The sequence below is a fragment of the Anabrus simplex genome, chromosome 10 (assembly GCF_040414725.1).
Source record: "Anabrus simplex isolate iqAnaSimp1 chromosome 10, ASM4041472v1, whole genome shotgun sequence".
Classification (NCBI taxonomy): Eukaryota; Metazoa; Arthropoda; class Insecta; order Orthoptera; family Tettigoniidae; genus Anabrus; species Anabrus simplex.
In genome coordinates, this window is record NC_090274.1 from 4,141,412 (window position 1) to 4,161,693 (window position 20,282).

General features: G+C 38.9%; 1 protein-coding gene across 1 annotated transcript in view; it reads right to left on the bottom strand.

Moving 5' to 3' along the window:
• LOC136882040 (uncharacterized) overlaps positions 1-20,282 on the bottom strand; it is an 80,109-nt gene that overhangs the window by 14,305 nt on the left and 45,522 nt on the right. Inside the window, exons 5-7 of the mRNA XM_067154542.2 lie at positions 16,655-16,780; positions 10,194-10,280; positions 7,281-7,348 (exon numbers count right to left, since the gene is read on the bottom strand). Of these exons, the coding sequence (XP_067010643.2) occupies positions 7,281-7,348; positions 10,194-10,280; positions 16,655-16,780 (281 nt within the window). The remainder of the gene's footprint in view (positions 1-7,280; positions 7,349-10,193; positions 10,281-16,654; positions 16,781-20,282) is intronic.

A 20,282-nucleotide genomic window follows, 5' to 3' on the forward strand; every position in this document is an offset into this window, starting at 1 on the left:
TGTTCTATGAAAAGGTCTTTGTTGTCAGTGAGATTGTTGAATAACCCAGTGCACTTGTTTGGGCTTGTAGCTTGTTTTGCATTCCAATTGCAAGTTAGAAATTTATTTATTCAAAATCATTCTTTCCAACTTCGGAAACTTTGCTTCGCACACTCGTTTTCTTTTTCCGGTTCTATTTTGCTTATACGCATTTTCAATTTTGTCTTGGTTGCCCACAACAGTATTCAAAGCAGAAGCTTCTCGTTTAAACGTTTGTGCCAACTCTACGCATTTAAGATGTGGATTCCTTTTTTTGAATATCATCAATCATCATCAATAATTGATCTGCAGCTAGGGCTATTACCACGCATACTGTATGTACCACGCGACTGAACTTCTAACGATTATCCTATTAGTCCGTAAGTAGGCTGTCACGCGACAATCACTTCACTTCTTTTTACCACTCAACACAATAAACTGAAGGTAAAGCAGTGTACCATTCATACAAAAATAAAAACTCCTACTTGACAGTTGGCACATTTATTCACCGGCGAGTCTGTCTGAACCAATGCCGAGTACTGCCGAAGTTTTGTGTACAAGATGGCAATAAATAAACAATGTTTCCACCTATTCAATACAATTTTAATGCTGTTATTCAATTACAACATATTAAATATCACAGGACTAGTTTCAACACGTACTTGTGTCATCTTCAGCTGTTATCGGAAAATAGGCAACCATATATATAACATTCATAACCTATCTTAAAATGTTTGGTACAAAAACCCATTAAATCTATAATTAAAACCTTGACTCATACAAACTATTATGACAAGTAAAGAACTTGCAAGTCAGTCGTATAATAAAAATTCATTGTTTAAATGATATCCTTATGGACAAGCAGTTGTAGAGTTCTTAAATTTGTTGTGCGATTGATAAAATGTTATGTTCCATTCCACTACAGTGTGTATACTGCAGAACCATCTTGATAAACGTGAAGGTTTGCCTTATGGAATTTTCTGGATAAATTCTTCTATGTCCTAGGCCTATGAGGTGGAAACATTAAAGTGGCGTCTTATGATGTTTATGAAACCAATGTTTCTTAGTTTAATGCGGAACCTGTAAATATATGAAAACGCAGTTAACGATCCAATGTTGAGTGTGTTGTGGCTCTATTCGGCACAATGATAAAATAATTGTATGTAGGACTCACCTCAAACTGCCGTGAGACAATGCTATTGCTAGCCGCGCGCTGTGAACAATGAGAAAGCTCTGAGCAGGTGTGCTTGATCGGACATTGCTAGGGAGGGGAAGTAGGGGTGAATCGAGACAGTGTATGTAGGCCGAGCGTGTGGAGGGAGTCTGGTGGGCGTGAACTGCGAAACGAATATTGGGAAAACTTATTGTGTATTATACGTAAAATTTAATTCTTGTTTGGAATTTGAACATTTCTGAAAAACGTTATCAGGAAATCGAAGAGAACTTTCGGAATTTCAGATATATCATTGAGGTTGAGATTGGCGTTAAAATATTGGTCTATATGAATGTAACAATTCAGTAGCGTCCAGCAATGGTCCTTTGTTCAAAGTCTCTAATACGCTGGCTAGTGCATACTGTATCATCTAATGGCCAAGCAGGCATCAATTTTTGATAATGAGACAAAGTCTCTTAGTGCATTGGCACTGCCGGTGGCTCCAGTTAGCCTACGCAGTGGCCTCCACAGTATGCACTAGCCAGCGTATTGGTAGGTGTGCTAGGTACCAACTAATGAGCCCACCCTAGCACATGAGGGCGAAACGCTGGCAACCAAGAATGAGTTAGCTGGAAAATTTATAATGTCCAATAACGGACCATTTATATTGGTATTATAAATTTACTCATTCAGGACAAATATTTCAGATTCCCTATGGGAATCAACATCTGTATCATCTAATGGCCAAGCAGGCATCAATTTTTGATAATGAGACAAAGTCTCTTAGTGCATTGGCACTGCCGGTGGCTCCAGTTAGCCTACGCAGTGGCCTCCACAGTATGCACTAGCCAGCGTATTGGTAGGTGTGCTAGGTACCAACTGATGAGCCCACCCTAGCACATGAGGGCGAAACGCTGGCAACCAAGAATGAGTTAGCTGGAAAATTTATAATGTCCAATAACGGACCATTTATATTGGTATTATAAATTTACTCATTCAGGACAAATATTTCAGATTCCCTATGGGAATCAACATCTGTATCATCATTATCTTAAAGTTGCGCCCAGTTTGCCCTAGGTAGACGCTGCCACAGGGACTGCCCTAAATGCAGATCAGTATTGATTGATTGATTGCATTGGAATCTATAAACACCTGACCTAAGATAAGGGTTGGATTTATTTACAATAGCTGCATTGTGTAAAACTTCAGTACTCGTTATCAGTACGAAAAGATATCTTTACATTATTCTTTTTGAATATATTGGTGACTCTGTGGATGTTGTTATTAAATGTAAACGTTGAATAGGAATTATGACTTGGTTTATCTCTGGCAAGCGTGGTTTGCGGACGATGATTATGCTTTCGATGAAAGAGGCCTTGTAGCCATTAGCATAAGATATATTGCGAATAGTATTCAGCTCCTTGTTTAAATTAGCTTTAGACATAGGGATTCTAAAAGCCCGGTCTACAAGGCTGAAATACGTAGCTCTTTTATGAGCTTGTGGGTGTGCTGAGTCTTGTCTTATAGTGACGCTAGTCTGTGTTGGCTTCCTGTAGATGTTGAAATAAAAAGTAGGAGGCTGTCTCTAAAAAGTTAATTAATCCCTTCTTTTCAGATTCCAAGGTAAACTTGATGTGCGGATCTATGTCAATGAGTTTGCTTAAGGTGGTCTTTGCATCTATTATCCGCTCATCTAGAACTACGAACACATCATCCACGTACCTAGACCAATGGTGTATGTTTCTGAACGTATTTCCGTTATCTATCGCGGAATCCTCCAAAAAATCCATTAAATTTCTGATAAAATCCCTGAGGCCGGAGACCCCATTGATAGCCCATTTTGTTTGTAAATTATACTATCAAAAATAAAGTAATTATTGTTAATTAACAACTTTAATAAATTCATGAAGTCCTTTATCTCTAGTTCGCTTAGGTGACTAAGTTTTTAAATTGTTATGAATGATCGGTATTATCTTACTGGTATTAACACTTGGAAACATGTTGACCACATCGAACGAATGTATTGTGTGGTAGGGTCGTAGTTTGAAGTCGTTCAGTTTGTTACGTTAACTACAAGATGGCAGCTGAAAGCGCTAAATTGTGAATAGTGAATATAACCTCGCGAAAAATTCATGCTCGAGCAAAGTGACCAAAAAACAGTGTTTAATTACCCACTGGTCAGAATCCTAAGGTTCAACTAACAATTCATTATACAATTGTTTCAGGAAGAAAGTGATCTGCTATAATATGTAGGTACTGTAGCTACTTCTATGAACCCAAGGGCAAGAGAATGTTGCATGTTTTTCACATCTTTTAATAGTCTCTTGTTACTTTAACAGGCTCCAGTAGAGAATTATTGATATTTGTTCTCTCGATATTCGATAGTACGTTTTCCCGCTTAACACAATCTTTTTCTTCGTCCTCTGAAGAAACGTACTAACAAGGTTTCACTGTATTTTAACCTTTTTAGTACCAGTCGCTTATAGGTAGTGTATGCGAAGAATACCAGGCTTATTTTTAAGAAATTGCAATGTTTCAGTAAAATCATTATAACTTTCTTATTATTGAAGATATGCCTCCGACATTTTAACTTATCATAGAAAAGGAGGTTCTTTACATGTTTTTAAATTCACAAGCTATGTTATATTAACGCTATAACATATAAAAAATATTAGTTTAACAATTATCGAAATGAAAATTGAAAAGTCGAAATTGAGATAGAGAAACACAAATCAAAATTAAAATTACGCACTGAAAAATATTGTCTGCAGATGCATGCTCTTGGTTCACTATCTGCAAAATTTCAATAACCTAGGCACTAAAGTTTCTAATTTAAAAGATATTTTATGACCGGGTGTTTCGAGATACAGCGGGGAGGGCTCGAACCGGGTGTCATTTCCAACTGAAACTTCACTGAACACTGTATTATGCATATAGGCATTGTTGTCATTACTGCCTGCATCACGGCCTACACTGTCATCATTTCCGTCACTTTCCAAATCAGCATCTCTGTCACTTTCACTATAATGACAATATCACGAGGTTTATTGTACTGTGGAATGTCATTGCTACACTCACTTCCTGTTACTGAAATAACATCACCAACATCATTATTACATGACCCTCATATAGCTACATCTTCATCAGACTCAATATAGTCGTCATCGGTACAGACTCTGTTAATATATTCAGCTAAATCGTCATCCTTCTCGAACACATCGCGCGCGGCAGAGGCGGCCATTTTTCTACTCACAAACCTTTACGGTGTACAGAACATAGGTCGCTTTGATAAAATCATATCTCCATAAATAAAGCGGTAGTTGTGGTAGATTTAGAAACTACAGGTTCCGAAGAGTCTAGATCACCTGCAATGTGCTGCTATGTGTAGGGAAACTAAGAACTACAAGCAAATACAAAACTGCCCTCGTAAGGAGCGCTATTGCGTTCCCGGCAATTTTCGCTCGCTCGCCGAAGAACGCTTTTGCGCTCTCTGGTATTCTGAAGGTTAAAACAGAAAGTTGAATGGTTTAAGTGCCTACGTATATGTATAGGGATTTCCTGAATAGTATTCATCAACAATTAATTTTAAAATGTCTGTCTGTAGTTTGTACTGGATGCACAGAGGGCCTGTAGAGATTTCAGATGAACTAAGAACACTGCGATCAGAACGAATGATAATAATAATAATGTTATTTGCTTTACGTCCCACTAACTACTTTTAAAGGTCTTCGGAGACGCCGAGGTGCCGGAATTTAGTCCCGCAGGAGTTCTTTTACGTGCCAGTAAATCTACCGACACGGGGCTGTCGTATTTGAGCACCTTCAAATACCACCGGACTGAGCCAGGATCAAACCTGCCAAGTTGGGGTTAGAAGGCCAGCGCCTTAACCGTCTGAGCCACTCAGCCCGGCAGAACGAATGAAGAAGTACTGGGCGGATAAGAAGAATCAAAGAGTACAACCTTCAAAGAAAAAGTGTACATGGAAGATTCAAGTGGTCCAATGTGGCCAATAAAGTTAATAATAAAAATTGGAACAACCCCGTGACAGATGTTATATACTCCAAAACTTCTTCAGCTTATGTTTTTCCCCCACAACAATGAAAAATGGTTTGCATTGTTCTTTATAAGCACCCACTTCTCGCTTTTCTTCCACACATAAAATAGTTTGTTTATTCATCGTAGAAACTTGTACGAACAGGGCATAGAGGACTGAAGTTTAAACAGGTCAAGATGTGCTGCCGTCAAGCTCTGTATCCTCAAATTGCTTTCTCCAGACATCCAAAGATTTTATCGGAAACAGTCCATTATGGTAAGCCTTAAGGAAATTCCAGTCTATGGCAAGACGTTCAATCTCAGAGCAAGTAAAGCCCCAGCACCATGCCAATCGAGATAATGAACTACAGGTAATGAGGGTCAGTACTACACTCAACCTGCTCACATTCCTAAAGGATACGACACAAGTCATGTTTCCATTCAAAGAAAAGGTTTTTGGGTCCCTGTCAAATAATTTTAAACCTTTGGTTGACAGATCGAGCACATTTATAACATTGTGCGGCACTTCATTAACTGTGCCACCAATGGTGCATGGCAGTAAGTGGGGGTGGTATTACATCTAATGAGGGTGGCTTTCTAGGGGATTGACTGTACCAGAATGTTGACTGACACAAGGATGGGATTGCAATGTAGAAATTGAAACCAGAATCAGCATGGCAAGAAGTGCCTTGCTGAACTGCGACACCAATGTCAAACTCGTTGGTGTGTCGCAGAATGTTGCTGTAACGGCACTCCCCGAATTAATGCGATTGATTTTACGTCCCACTAACTATTTTTATGGTTTTTGGAAAACTACAGCTTTGGAGGATGGACACTAAAAGCTTAAACAATTAACCGACTGCAAGCCTTTGAAATGTAGATGTACTACAGAATGTTCAAGATCCCATGGGCAGACCAAATCACCAGCAAGGAATTGCTCAATCAATAAAATAGCAAACGCTCTAGAACGAGTAGGATGGTCGCTTCCTTCCCACTCCTAGCCCCTTCCTATCCCATCGTCGCTATAAGACTTATCAGTGTCAGTGCGACGTAAAGCAACTTGGAAATAAACAACAATCTATTAACTAGTGTATGTTTCGGCCCGATTGGACCTTTTTCAGATATAAAATATGAAAAAATTAAAACATTAGATACACAAACAATATGTCATATCTGATGAAGAAAGGGCAGCCAGGTCAGCCAGAATGAAGAGGTGTTGGGAAAGGAAGAAGATGATGCAAGCTAAATCTTCAGTTAATTCTTTGTTATCATAAATGTATTTGGATTTGATTTAAGTGCTCCAATGTGGGCGTAAACTATGTAAATAATAATAATAAATAAAACATTAGATATGAGAATGATGAAAACATTGTTCAGTTCTAGAAACTGTATAAACTTTTTAAAGAATCTTGAAAACATTTTAAAACATGACCATACTTTTTAAAAAAGAATTTCTTTCGTAATAAAATAGGTCGTAAATGGGGCGAGTTACATTTGGAGATAAGTACGCTAACAGTTTTGCAAAATATGTAAGTACAAAACAGAATTATTTAAAAAACATAATTAAAAATTTAAAAGAAATATTGTAGCTGACAGTTTGAAATACCAAAACGTAACGGACAATGGGTGGACATAGTTTCATTTCAACTTGTTCCGTAGAATATGATCTAAGAAAAACCAAGAAAAATTAAATTTAAATTGTTAAACAAGAAGATAAGAAGCTACTGGAATAGGAGTGTGTCGTTTTCTTACATCTCTTGTTTTTTGAACATGTTGAACTGTGCACGACTGAAGTTGAAGTCGGGGATAAGGGACGGTTGAAGAACAGCGACTAAAGAGCGGTTTATTTATTTAACTTAACATCAGCATTAGAATTATGCTTTATAAATATATTTATCAATTCATCAAATGGAATAATGATTTTATCATAAATATTTACATTTCGATTTGGACTGCTTCTTTGATCTAATTGAATATGAACATTTTCGTGAACTTTCAGAGTTGGTTTTTTTTTTTTTTTGCAAAAGGATTACATCTTTGTCTATGGAAGTGTATGAATGATATAAACCCTGTTTACCTGATGAGCATCTGGTACTTTCTCTTCAGAAATTTCATCCTGAAAGTCTTCATTCAGCCAGTCACTATCTACAAACAAACAAACAAAAAAATCGATATGGTGCATTGCAGTATAGCAAGTGCAAGAGAAAATGTGATCTCTTCCCTTAGTTCATAAGTCCCTTCACTATGTGACTCTACCTCCGCTAAATGAGCTTGAGCTTACAAGTTAGCATACGAATAAAAGACAATATTGTGTATTATTATGCTTTTGCTCACCATTCTAGAAGTCAGTTGTCAGATAGTTCAGACTTTGTGGTCTTAGAAGATTTCAGTTCATTTCTAATCTGTCTTGTTATAAAATAAAACTGACACTTCATATAATGTAAAACAAGTGTAGGGATGTCAACTGCAGGGTCATCACAGCACGTCAATGCTTTGGAATCAACTGTGTAAACTGTCCAAACACTCATATCGCCCAATAGACTATGTTCAATTTTTGCTCTACATTTTCAACTAGCACAAACAGCTCTCGAAGGCTGGGTGAGGAAAGTGCTGTCAATGCTGTATTTATTGCATACTCCCTAATAAAAGTGAGAGCTGCAGCAGGTATTACTTCTGTTGGGATTCCGAGAAGCAGGCTGATACATTTTTGGCATTTTCAGGCCTTGGACGCATTGTGTACTATACAACCTCCTAGATAATAAATCAAACACTCCGTGGCAAGACCTAAATTGTTCTCCCAGTCCAGTAAGAGGTAATTTATAATCTCAGTAAAGTCTAGTGTTTGTATTATTTTATTCTGTACTTTTGCTTCTACAGCCTTATTTATCTATTCTGTCTTCTAAGCAGTGTTCTCATTTCAATGATGAATGATGTCAATGGTATTCAGATTTGGGCTCACAATTTCTACCTGACGGCAGAGCAAGTTTTGTTGAGATATGAATAGACTGCAATAAATGTAAATTATGGAAATCGGCTGTTGAAGGGTGATCGTCATAACTTAGTGTATTGTAGAGGTGATTACTTTTTAAGGGGAAGTACAATTAGGCAACCATCCTCCATTGACATAAATCAGAAGGAGAACGGAAGGTATCGGTGAAAGAAAGTGAACGGCATGAAGGGCATAAAAACGAAAGACTACCACCACGGTCTTGAAAACGCCATCAGGGTCGGAAAAGAACAAGGGTGGTCAGATAGGAAAGACGAAAGCAAAGAGCCTGGTGAGGTAAGTGGAAGCAATGCCAGACTCACCTTAGGGAACCACGCTCCCAAGCTGACAGTCTCTGGTCACCTTTTAGTAGCCTCATACAACATGCAGGGGATACTGTTGATGTTATGTTGATGTTATTCTGCCAAAGTCCCGCTCTAGCAGATCTTGATTAAATTTTGCAGTCAGTACACGTTGGAATCCATTATTCCATGAACACCGTATTTCTCCGAATCCAAGACGACCTTCTTTCTTTCTCAGAATCTCGCGTGAAAAAATCAAGGGTCGTCTTGTATTCGCGCCCTAACAGTAATGAAGCACGCGCATAAAACTTGTGCCATACCTAGTGGTCTTAATATTCTATTCCCTGATTTGTGTTATCTGAATAGGGTAACTGTTCTCTGACTTGACATCTACTTCCTCCCGGTTATGACAGATGGCGCCTCATGCCATTATGAATTTCCAAAGCATTTCTTTCTATCCTAACTTTGCTTCGGTCTGTTTTCAGACCAACTTTGCTTTACAGGAGCAAAAGCTGGGTGGTCTCAGGGTATCTTATTCATAAGTTAGAAGTAACAGACATGAAAGTAGCGAGAATGATTGCTGGTACAAACAGGTGGGAACAATGGCAGGATGGAACTCGGAATGAGGAGATAAAGGCTAATTTAGGAATGAACTCGATGGATGAAGCTATTCTTTCTATCACCACAATCATCTTGTCTCTTCTGTTTTCCTGTCTTTATCCAGCTCTCTCACACCTGTCACCTCAAAGCTATGAAGACAGCCCCTCCATTGCACCTCCTGATGAACCTGGGGTTGAGAAGAAATAGATGTAAAAGAAGTGGGAATGAAGAGACGTGAGCCCATCAATTTATAGACAGCAATGTGTGAGATGAGATAATGATGCTTGTTGTTTAAAGGGGCCTAACATCAAGGTGGTGGGGTCATGTGAGGCGAATGGAGGAGGATAGGTTACCTAGGAGAATAATGGACTCTGCTATGGAGGGTAAGAGAAGTAGAGGTAGACCAAATAATGATGATGATGATGATGATGATCTGATCCTTCCTTATCTTCCTATTGCTTTGAATGATTTCTATGAGAAAATAATGGAAGCCTTGGTTAAAAACATGGAGAGGCAGAGCTATGAAATGTGTTTCGTATCATTTAAAAGGTACTTTAAAAAGATATATTTAAAGATAAGAGGTATAGAACTAAATGAGCCCACAACACTAGTTTCAAATCGAGGATTGTGGTGACATTTAGTAAATTCACAGAGGCTTGCAGACTGAACGCCACCTGGGACGCGCCACATGGGAGTATCACCTCTCCCCATGCTACGCCAGCGTAGTAGGTTCGTGGATGTGCGAGATGCGTCTAGTCCTTTTGTGCTTTTATTTTTATCCTTGTCCCCTCTTTTTATTACCCCCATTCCTGCAATGGCCTATCGTATTTCTTCTATTATGTGGTTCGGTTCATGTTCCTATATTTCTACCTATAACTTGTTTTTCATTTGATCTTTTTCATGACAAATAATTTATTAGGTTCCAGTGAGTTAAGATTTGAATAATGGCTGAGAGGATTCAACGCACTGAACATGCATCGTCTCATAATCTGCAGATTTTTGGGCTGAGCAGCAGTCGCTTGGTAGGCCAAGGCTCATTTGGACCGTAGCACCATGGAGACCGGGAATAAGCTAAGAACTGAAGTAGAGAGGAAAAGCTTACCATCTGCCACTTCTTTGGAGATGTCATTCAAATGAGTATTATGAGTCAAGGCATCCTGTTCTAACTCTAGGATGAATCTTCGAATGGCTGAAACAATAACGAAATGGTATCATTTAGACTTTCACGCCCGTATAACTCGTGAATAATAATGAAGTGAATGAATTACACTGTCCGACGCAGACATATGACAAACAGTAAATAGAACAGGATACAAAATGTTACAGAACATAGGCATGGAGAGGAAGAACACAAACGTAATCTGAAAGACATCAAAGAGAGGAAGGATAGGAACATACACAAAGGACAGAAATATCCTCTCTTTGATGAGACGTACACTTAAGATGTTTCTCAACAAAAAAAGGAAATCCATCTATATAAATCATAACACCACAATGTGATCAGGTCTAGTGGACCACAAGACACGAGTCCTATCCCCTCCTCTTTCTCCTCAGTCGTTCCCAATGACGATCTATTTCAGGACCTCAAGTAGTCCTCCAAATTTTCCTCAGTCTGAAGGTCTCTTTCCACAGTGGACCAAATCCATCACTTTCATACGAGAAGACCTACTCTTCCATCAGGCATGCCCTGCACCACACGCACCATACCCGCCACTGCCCAATCGTCACAGCTACAGAGAGTTTCTGCTAAAATTTCCTTTCAAAAATGAGGAGACTCTTGTAACCCTGTTTCCATACACTACAGGTCTCAACAGCAGACAGGATTAATGTGTTGTATAGTTTGAGCTTCCTCAACAGACTGCACACTTGAGAAGTTGACAGAGGATATAGCAGAAACGATCCCGGCTTGGACTCTTGCTTTTATCTAAGCTTCACAGGAAATCTGCTAAGTATTCTATTGAAGTATCAGCTACCAACAGGCAGCATCTGGAGTAGACTTTTCTCTGACTTAAGGGAATATAACTCAGTCTTAGCTTTCTTCACGTAAAGACTGATATTGCTCGTTGAAATCTGAAAGACCTCATACATCCACGTCATTTCCACCCTGGATCTAGATAACGGAGCCATATCAGCAGCAAAGGCTAGGTGCATAGCATTCTCCCCCTCGACCTGGCTTCCTTCAAAATTCTCCTGATAACTTCCTCCAGCATGATTTTGAAAAATGTTGGGGACAAGTTATCTCTTTGCCTCAGTCCCATAACAAATCAAAGCTCTCGAGTTTAATCTCAAAATTGCAGTTTTATCGCTACACTCAAATTTTTGCCCCGCATTTCACTTGTATTACAGAATAGGTATGCGTAAGATACACTTTTGTGACTGCCTTTCAATCTGTTTACTATAACAGAAAACAGAAATTCTCAACAATCTACATTTAAATTCAACGATAGCCGGTTTGTGCAATACATTATTTGATTGGTACACAATGGTGTAGCGATATTATAAGGGCCAAAATAAGAAATGCCAAATTTCTCTGTTTATATGGATTGTATCAAACACTGGCAGAAAAAAAAATCTAAACACCTAGAAGGGGTTGTGCTAGATTAACGAACGTTGGTAGGCATGTTTATACACCTGAAAGATGACGTTGATTGAAATTTCCTGCAAATCACATTATTGTGGCGCTAGTAGCGCCCCCATGATGTTCAACATCAGGTTTGCTTTAAATACGGGCTGTACCGTGTGAGAGCGTTAGTTACCAGTGAGATTGAATGGAGTGACTGTCAGTGGGTCAAGAATGCCTTTACGACGTCAAAGAGACCACCATCAACAGCTCGCTGCGCTTGAACGATACGGTATAATAGGACTACGTGAAGGTGGATTTTCCCTCCGCGCTACTGCAGAACGACTTGGCAGGAATACCTCCACTGTGCATGTGTGCTGGCAGCGGTGGTCACGAGACGGTACGCTCGCAAGAAGACCGGGCTCCGGACGTCCCGATGGCACCACCGAGAGGGAGGACCGCGTATTTGGCGTATTGCCGTGGCACAGCGGACTGCGTCTGCTGCAGCAATTTGAGCTGCAGTTGGCACCACAGTGACACAACAAACTGTGTGAAATCAGTTACTTGAAGGACAGCTCCGATCCAAACACCCTGCGGCATGAATTCCACTTACCCCAAACCACTGCCGTCTGCGACTTCAGGGGTGTCAATCGAGAGCTCACTGGAGGGTGGAGTGGAGGTCAGTTGTGTTTTCCGATGAAGGCTGATTCTGCCTTGGTGCCAGTGATGGCCGTGTGTTGGTTACGAGCAGGCTAGGCGAGTGCCTGCATTCCACCTGTCCGCGGCATCGACACACTGGACCTACACCAGGAGTTCTGGTCCGGGGAGCAATTTCTTTTTCTATTGGTTTTACGCCACACCGACACAGATAGGTCTTATGGCGACGATGGGAAACATCTGATGGCCAAGCAGGCATCTATTTATGATAAGGAGACAAAGTCTCTCATAGTGCATTGGCACTGCCGGTGGCTACAATTAGCCTACGCAGTGGCCTCCACGGTATGCACTAGCCAGCGTCTTGGTAGGTGTGCTAGGTACCAACTGATGAGCCCAGCCTAGCACATGCGGGCGAAACGCTGGCAAACAGGAATGAGTTAGCTGGAAAATTTATAATGTCCAATAACGGACCATTTATATTGGTATTATGCTACAGAGTGTCGACATGTTGCCTTGGTCTGCTCGATCCTCCGATCAGTCCCCAATGGAGCACGTATGTGACATCATTGGACGACAACTCCAGCATCATCCACAACGGACATTAAGTGTCCCTGTATTGACAAACCAAGATCAACAGGCATGGAACTCCATCGCACAAGCTGGCATCCGGCACTGGTATGGCACAATGCATGCACGTTTGCCTGCCTGCATTCAACAGTCAGGCAATTACACCAGTTATTAATGGACCAGGATGACACATTCGCGATGGCTTTTCATGCGCTCATATTAACCTGTAGTATTGTACCTTTAATCAATGAAATATGTTACCTCGACAAACATATTGCCAAAATTTCCGTATTCTACATTCCTTATTTCGTGGTGTTGGGATATTTTTTTTCTGCCAGTGTACAAGATCTGGTCTGTTATGTTTCACGCATTTTCGCCGAATGAGGAACAACAAATGAGATAATTGCAAAATGTCCCATTATCTCCGCGAATATCAGTTCTATCTCATACCGTCAATAACAAAATTTATTTTTAAAAATGCAATTTCCAATATTTTATGTACATTTACAGCATAAGCTACAATATCGGCTTAGACAGCTTGCATCACCAACAGATTGAAGAGAGGAAGCTAGGACATAAACTAGGAATAAAGCTAATGAGGACAGAGGAAGCAACAGATAGGAGTGATAAGATCATACAAGTCACATTCTGGCTGTAACAGTACAGCACGGCCACATTTCTCACATGTAAAGGCCATTTTTAACATTTCATGTGTTGCGCTGTACGTTCTGTTCCTGTGTGTTTCTCACAATTAATGTACTTTGTAGACAATTTAGTTCCAACATAAAGCATTCATTTTCAGACCTGTGTTCTGGAAGTTTGGCCTACTTTATTGTTACACCTTTCAAGTATGTACACTTTATACTTTTTCAACAATTAAAAACCTTACATTTGTCAAGCAGAGATGGTAATCAATTAAATGATTTTTTGTTCTGTTCTTTTGTTACAACCCATTTTCACAGTTGTTAAGGTGTTGTGCACAGAATTCTAACATATACCCCAAATTTTTATTTACACTTGTTCATAATATCACACTACGTTACAAAAAATTCTTTATGTTTATTTCTTTGTGTTTATTGTATAAAAGCAATGTGCTGAACGCGAATACACCATTCGTTTTTTCAAATGTCGGTACTTTTTGGTATTTTAACGATGTTTGAAAAATTGTGAATTTAAGACTTTTTCTGGGGATCGTAGTCATTCGAGGTGATCATCACAAGATAGCTCTAATGTGATGTTCCAATTCTATGGTATAGATCTGGAATGGTTTCAAAATGTCTTCCTGTCATTTGTGAGTGTAGGTGCAGTTCCGTGGTTATAAGTAACGTCGACTGTTGTCTTTTAATGTAAATTTCAACATTCAGAAGTTGTAAATTGCCAGCAGACACTTTTTCTTACGTTTGTGGACAATACATTGGCTCTAAACAAGTGAAACATAAAATTGTGCCCGGTACGAAGTTCTGTGAAGCGTGTGCATATTTATTTATTTTATTTATTTATTTATTTATTTATTTCGATGTGCATGTTCAAGACCAACATGTTACATGGGCTCCCCATGTGACTTGCGGCAGCTGCCAGTCTACTTTAAGAGGGTTTGCTAAGCAGAACAAGAAAACATATGCCATTTGCAATTCCCTGAATATGGCGAGAGGCTACAAATCATAACGACAAATGTTATTATTGTATGGTGGATATTACACATTACAGAAGAACCAAGAGCAGAAAAAATATTCCATACCCTAGCACACCATCTATTGCCCCAAAACCACATAGTGAAGAGCTGCCAATCCCATCACCGCCAAAACAGAGTACTAGTGAAAAGGACGTAGAGACGAATTCAAGTGATGACAGCGATTTCAGTTTTAGTCACGATAGCAATTTGAAACCACAGCTCTTTATTCAGCTGAAATTGGATGACCTTGTAAACGAGTTGCAACCAACCAAATCAAAGACTGAACTTCTTGCATTCCGTCTGAAGTACTGTAACATGCTCGATAAATCCTGTAAAATAACAAAATATAGGGTAAGCCATAAGGATTTGGAAGCGTCCGTGGCTCAGACGGCAGCGCGTCGGCCTCTCACCGCTGGATACCGTGGTTCAAATCCCGGTCGTTCCATGTGAGATTTGTGCTGGACAAAGTGGAGGCGGGACAGGTTTTTCTCCGGGTACTCCGGTTTTCCCTGTCATCTTTCATTCCAGCAACACTCTCCATTCTCATTTTATAGCATCTAACAGTCATTAATAAATCACTTTGGGAGTGGCGACCCCACCGTACTAATAGCCTATATCTGCTTCATTCATTCCATCCCTGACCCAGTCAATGACTGGAAAACAGGTTGTAGGTTTTCATTTTCATAAGGATTTGGCATGCTTCTACCAAAATCTTTGTTTTTGATGTCATGTTAATGGTCCCTTTGAACACATTAAGATTCCTCATGAACCAGGTTAATGGCGTCTATTTATAGTTAGTTCAAGCAGAAGTCTGAAGGCTGTCCTACTGCACAAAGAGAACAAGTTTCCTTCCATACCAGTAACTCATTCGGAACAACTAAAAGAGGTTTATGAAAATAAGCAGCTGCTCTTGAAAAAATTGAAATATGGATGTTACAAACGGGATGTTTGTGATTTCTTCTGGGGCTTCAAGGTGGCTACACTAAATATTTTTGCTTCCTCTGCCTGTGGGATAGCAGAGCAGATGATCGGCAATACACCAGGAAAGAATGGCCAACAAGAAAAGAACTCATTCCAGGTGCGCACAATGTAAGAAATGAGCCCCTTGTGTCCAGGGAGGAGATTCTGTTACCTTACTCCATATCAAACTTCGACTAGCTAAACAATTCATCAAAGGTTTCGATAGCAAGAGTAAGGCTCTCAGCTTCATCAGACAAATGTTTCCCAAGTGAAGCAAAAATAAAAGGTGGAATTTTTACTGGACCTCAGATTCATGTGATGTTAAAATCAAAAGAACTTGTAGATGCAATGACTCTTAATGAACAAAATGCTTGGGATGCTTTTAAAATGGTAGTGTAACAGTTTTTGGGGAACAATAGAAGTGAGAATTTCATGAAACTGATAGAAAATTGATACAGAGTTATCATGTACTTGGATGTAGAATGTCGGGGAAAATGTTTTCTCACTGATTTCTTTACGCCAAATTTAGGAGTTGTAAGCGAAGAATAGAGTGAACACATTCACTGCATGGAAAGAAGGCACCAGGGACGTTGGGACAGTGCTACGATGTACGAGCAGAAGGATCAGAAGAACAGAAGCCGTTCTAATGTACATTTTTGGATGTCACCATTGTATGAAGATTCCATGTTATTCAATATTTTTGCACCTATTCCCATCAATTCTTGGGGTACTGTATGTTAAAATTTCTTCTATTGGACTCTAGTTATATTAAATAAGCATCCATTATTAGTAGCTTTTAAGAAAATTGAAAAATTCATTATAACATCCAAAATATTGACACTTAAGAAAAAAATACTTACATATTCATGATCAGCATCACCAATTTACTGGACCTCACTTTGTGGTGTACTCAGTGACAAGGTCGTGTAAACTTAATAATATTGTACATAAAAGTGATCTGATAAAACCAGAGGATGTTTTTAATAGAACGAAACATTTCATCCTACTGTTCATAAACTGTTTACAAAATCTGTTATCCTGAGTTCAACACACTGAAAAACTTAAGGTTACATCAATCAGGAGACTAAAGAGCTCTTTAAAGAGTAGATCATTCAAATATGTATAAGTGATAAGATCAGTTGATTACCTATGGTATGAGTTCGGCAAACAGATATGAGGACGACAGCTACAAGAACATTCCACATGAGGGAGAAGACTGAGAACACTACCTGGCACACATATCGTAGTTGACACACCATCCTGTCCAAGGCCACTGAAACAGAACAGCAACTCAGATTTTAGGAAACCTAACAATATGCAGTAAATAAACTTGAAACCCAAGAATAAATGTTTTGCGCACCTAGTTACTTAAGTAGCAAAAACAAGGCACATAACTTCATTTGTACTTTTCAAATTCTCAAACAAATTCATGTCATGATGTGAGGTTCTTAGCCACCATTACATGGCAATGGCACCAGTTGACAGGGAAAAGGAAGAAACTATCAGAAACACACAGTATTTTTCTTCTTCTTCTTCTTCTTCGTTTAGGCCTACGATGGACCACGTGGTTCTTAACTCTGGTGAGCTCTTTTCTTCCTCTTAGCCCAGTATTCCTTCATTCTAGCGCTATGGATGTCTTTTCTTTCTTGAGTCCACTTCACTCCTACTTCTGGACGCAGTGATTTAGTTGTTAGTGACTGGAGAGAGTCAGATGTCTTGACTAACTTTCTGAATTTATCTCGGTTGTAAATGTCAACGTGATCAATGTTTAGGTATTGTAGTTTTTTCCGCACTAAATTTGGCATTCGTTGCTTTCCCTCTAGATACAGTGTTGAAGATTCTTGAAGTATTTTTCATTTATATTTCATTCATTTCTTTGTTCTTATTTTGAGATGTACAGTAATTAGACAATGTAAATGATTCTGCATCCTTAAGATGATGAAAATAATTACAACTAATCAAACGTTAGTTTATTGAGCACCGAGCTCGACAGCTGCAGTCGCTTAAGTGTGGCCAGTATCCAGTATTCGGATGATAGTAGGTTCGAACCCCACTGTCGACAGCCCTGAAAATGGTTTTCTGTGGTTTCCCATTTTCACACCAGACAAATGCTGGGGCTGTACCTTAATTAAGGCCACGGCCGCTTCCTTCCCACTCCTAGCCCTTTCCTGTCCCATCGTCACCGTAAGACCTATCTGTTTCGGTGCGACGTAAAACAACTAGCAAAAAGTTTATTGAGCATCAGAGTGTGGCAGGAATTAGACACAAATGCAAGAATTTCTTAGAGTCACTGAAAATTATTAATACATACCTGCCACCTTTTATGGTTTATCCGTAAAATTTACGGAAATTGCAGCAATTTATGATTTTACGGATGGACAGTGTCATTTTACAACTTAAAAATTAAATAATTGAAAAAGAGATTCAACTTATTCAATACATAAAAGAAAGAAATGTAGTGATTACATTCTTATTTAATAGTAACTATAAATGGGACCGGTTTCGAACCTAGTCCAGGTCATCGTCAGCCGTAAAAACATGTAAAACAATGCATATGAAAAAGAAAAAGATTAAGTGAACTCTGGATCGGTATAAGATGAAACAGTACGTAATGTGCCATACTACCATTCTTAATATTATGTACTGTTTTCTTTTAAGTGACTCACAATTTCTAACCCCATTTATAGTTACTATTAAATAAGAATGTAATCACTACATTTCTTTCTTTTATGTATTGAATAGGTTGAACCTCTTTTTCAATTATTTAATTTTTAACGTTAATACTTTCAATACGGAACAATGAAATTTTTATCTTTAAATTTTACAACTTCGCGGACAAAAATTTGAAACGTTAACATTCGATAATCCCTCCACTTCCGTACAATCGATTGTTTGCGTGGGTCGAAGGCAAGTCCACGATAGTCGATAACTCATTCTTTGATATGATTGGTATTTTTAACCGTGTGATGTTTGTACTGTTGTTGGAATTGAATTTAAAGCCAGGATAACAGTTCTTCCGTGTGAACATTAGGTGGAAATTCTAAATTCCCATGGAGGGAATTAGATATTTTCCCACCAATAGAGCATAGAACATATGCAGTTATCAGACTGTGCCTCATAATAGGCTTCTGATAAATTTCACCTGCATACACCCCAGCATCAGTGGGTAGGGTCTGACACATCCCACTCTGACGAGTCTAGTGTCAGACCTAAGACGAAATGCTGGTTAATAGAGCAAACGCCTGAAAAGCCATACATCTAATTTTTGATCTGAACATTAGGTGTCGACAGGTTCTGCTCCGCAAATTCTTTGTTCCGCTCTGTTCGCTTGTTGTGATTTAACATATATTCTTTGACCAAGTGAGTGTTGTTCTTTCTCCATGAAGTTGGCGTTCCTTGATTGTTTTGGTCTTTTAAGGTTATGACATATTTTAATGAAGTGCTTGAGTTTTTGTGTTATAACTTTGCAGTTTCCTGTATTCGCTGGACTAATTACAGTGACTGGGTGTACCGCTATTAGCAAAGCCCATTACATTATAAAGTAGAAGAAGAATTACATTCGTGTTTGTATGTTCTTTACCATGTGCATATTCTTTGTTCACAAGGTTGGCGTCATGTTCATTTACTGGTTTAAGAATTTGTACGCTTTGACATGTTTTAATGAAGTGTTTGACTGCCTTGAGTGTTTGTTAAAATTTTATGTGACGTTCAGTGATCTAGGTTCCTTGCGATGTTCTGGTAGATAAAGACATTTGTTCTGGGACATTTTTATATGCTATATTCCTATTGTAGATTATCATGAATAAATCCAACAAGAAACAGTACTTGATTTAAAATCAAAGAAGTGATCATGAGTTAGTTATTAGCATTCAGACTTCCAATATAGTGAATGATCTCCAGGATAATGATAAATCCCTTTGCTTTTCATCAGCGAGAAACTGCTTTTGTACTGCCTGTGACTACATCAATAACAAGTTTTCACACAAGGATGTTGTGTTAAAGCATGCTCAAGTTGCTAGGTTAGACAAAATTGAAGATGCACAGTTTTCTTCCATTCGTTTTTTCTTGGAAAAGTTTCCACCATGTTATGCAAGGAGGAGAATGAAACTACAGATGAGGTGGTGAATGAGCTTCAGAGGCAGTTCACAGCTCTTCAGGTAGATGACACTTTGGTTGCAAATCATGATGCTGCAAGCGACTGGGCACAAAAATCAAGAATTCGTGGAACCGATGGGCTTCTTAAGTATAACCGAATTTCTAGAGTAATGCTCTGTATTCTCACTACATCCCTTAGCAATGCAGAATGTGAACGTGTTTTCAGCCTTGTGAAGAAAAATAGAACAGAGTTCAGACCATCCATGTGCAGTGAATCTCTGGAGTCTACTTCTATTTTTAAGACCAGGAGTTCTGGTTCCTATTATGACAAAATATTTTTTAAAGACATTTTTGCAGGAAGCTAAAAAAGGCCACAACTATGACTTTAAAATCGAATTAGCATGTGATTTGCAGTGTGTATTATAGTAATTCTTGCGTGTGTTACGTTAAACACGTTTTATTGTGTAAAGCCTTTTCAATTATCGCATATCTGCTTAATTTATCAAGTAAGTCCTGTTATGTATGCTCCAAACTAATATTCACCAAGCCTACTGCTGTTTAACATGGACTCTTCTTTATTGTTATGTTCATCAACAAATCATCGGCCTATGATGTAAGTAGATATGATTTCACTGAAGTATCCCATTTATTGTATTCTCTAGCCCTTAAGTGTTATTATT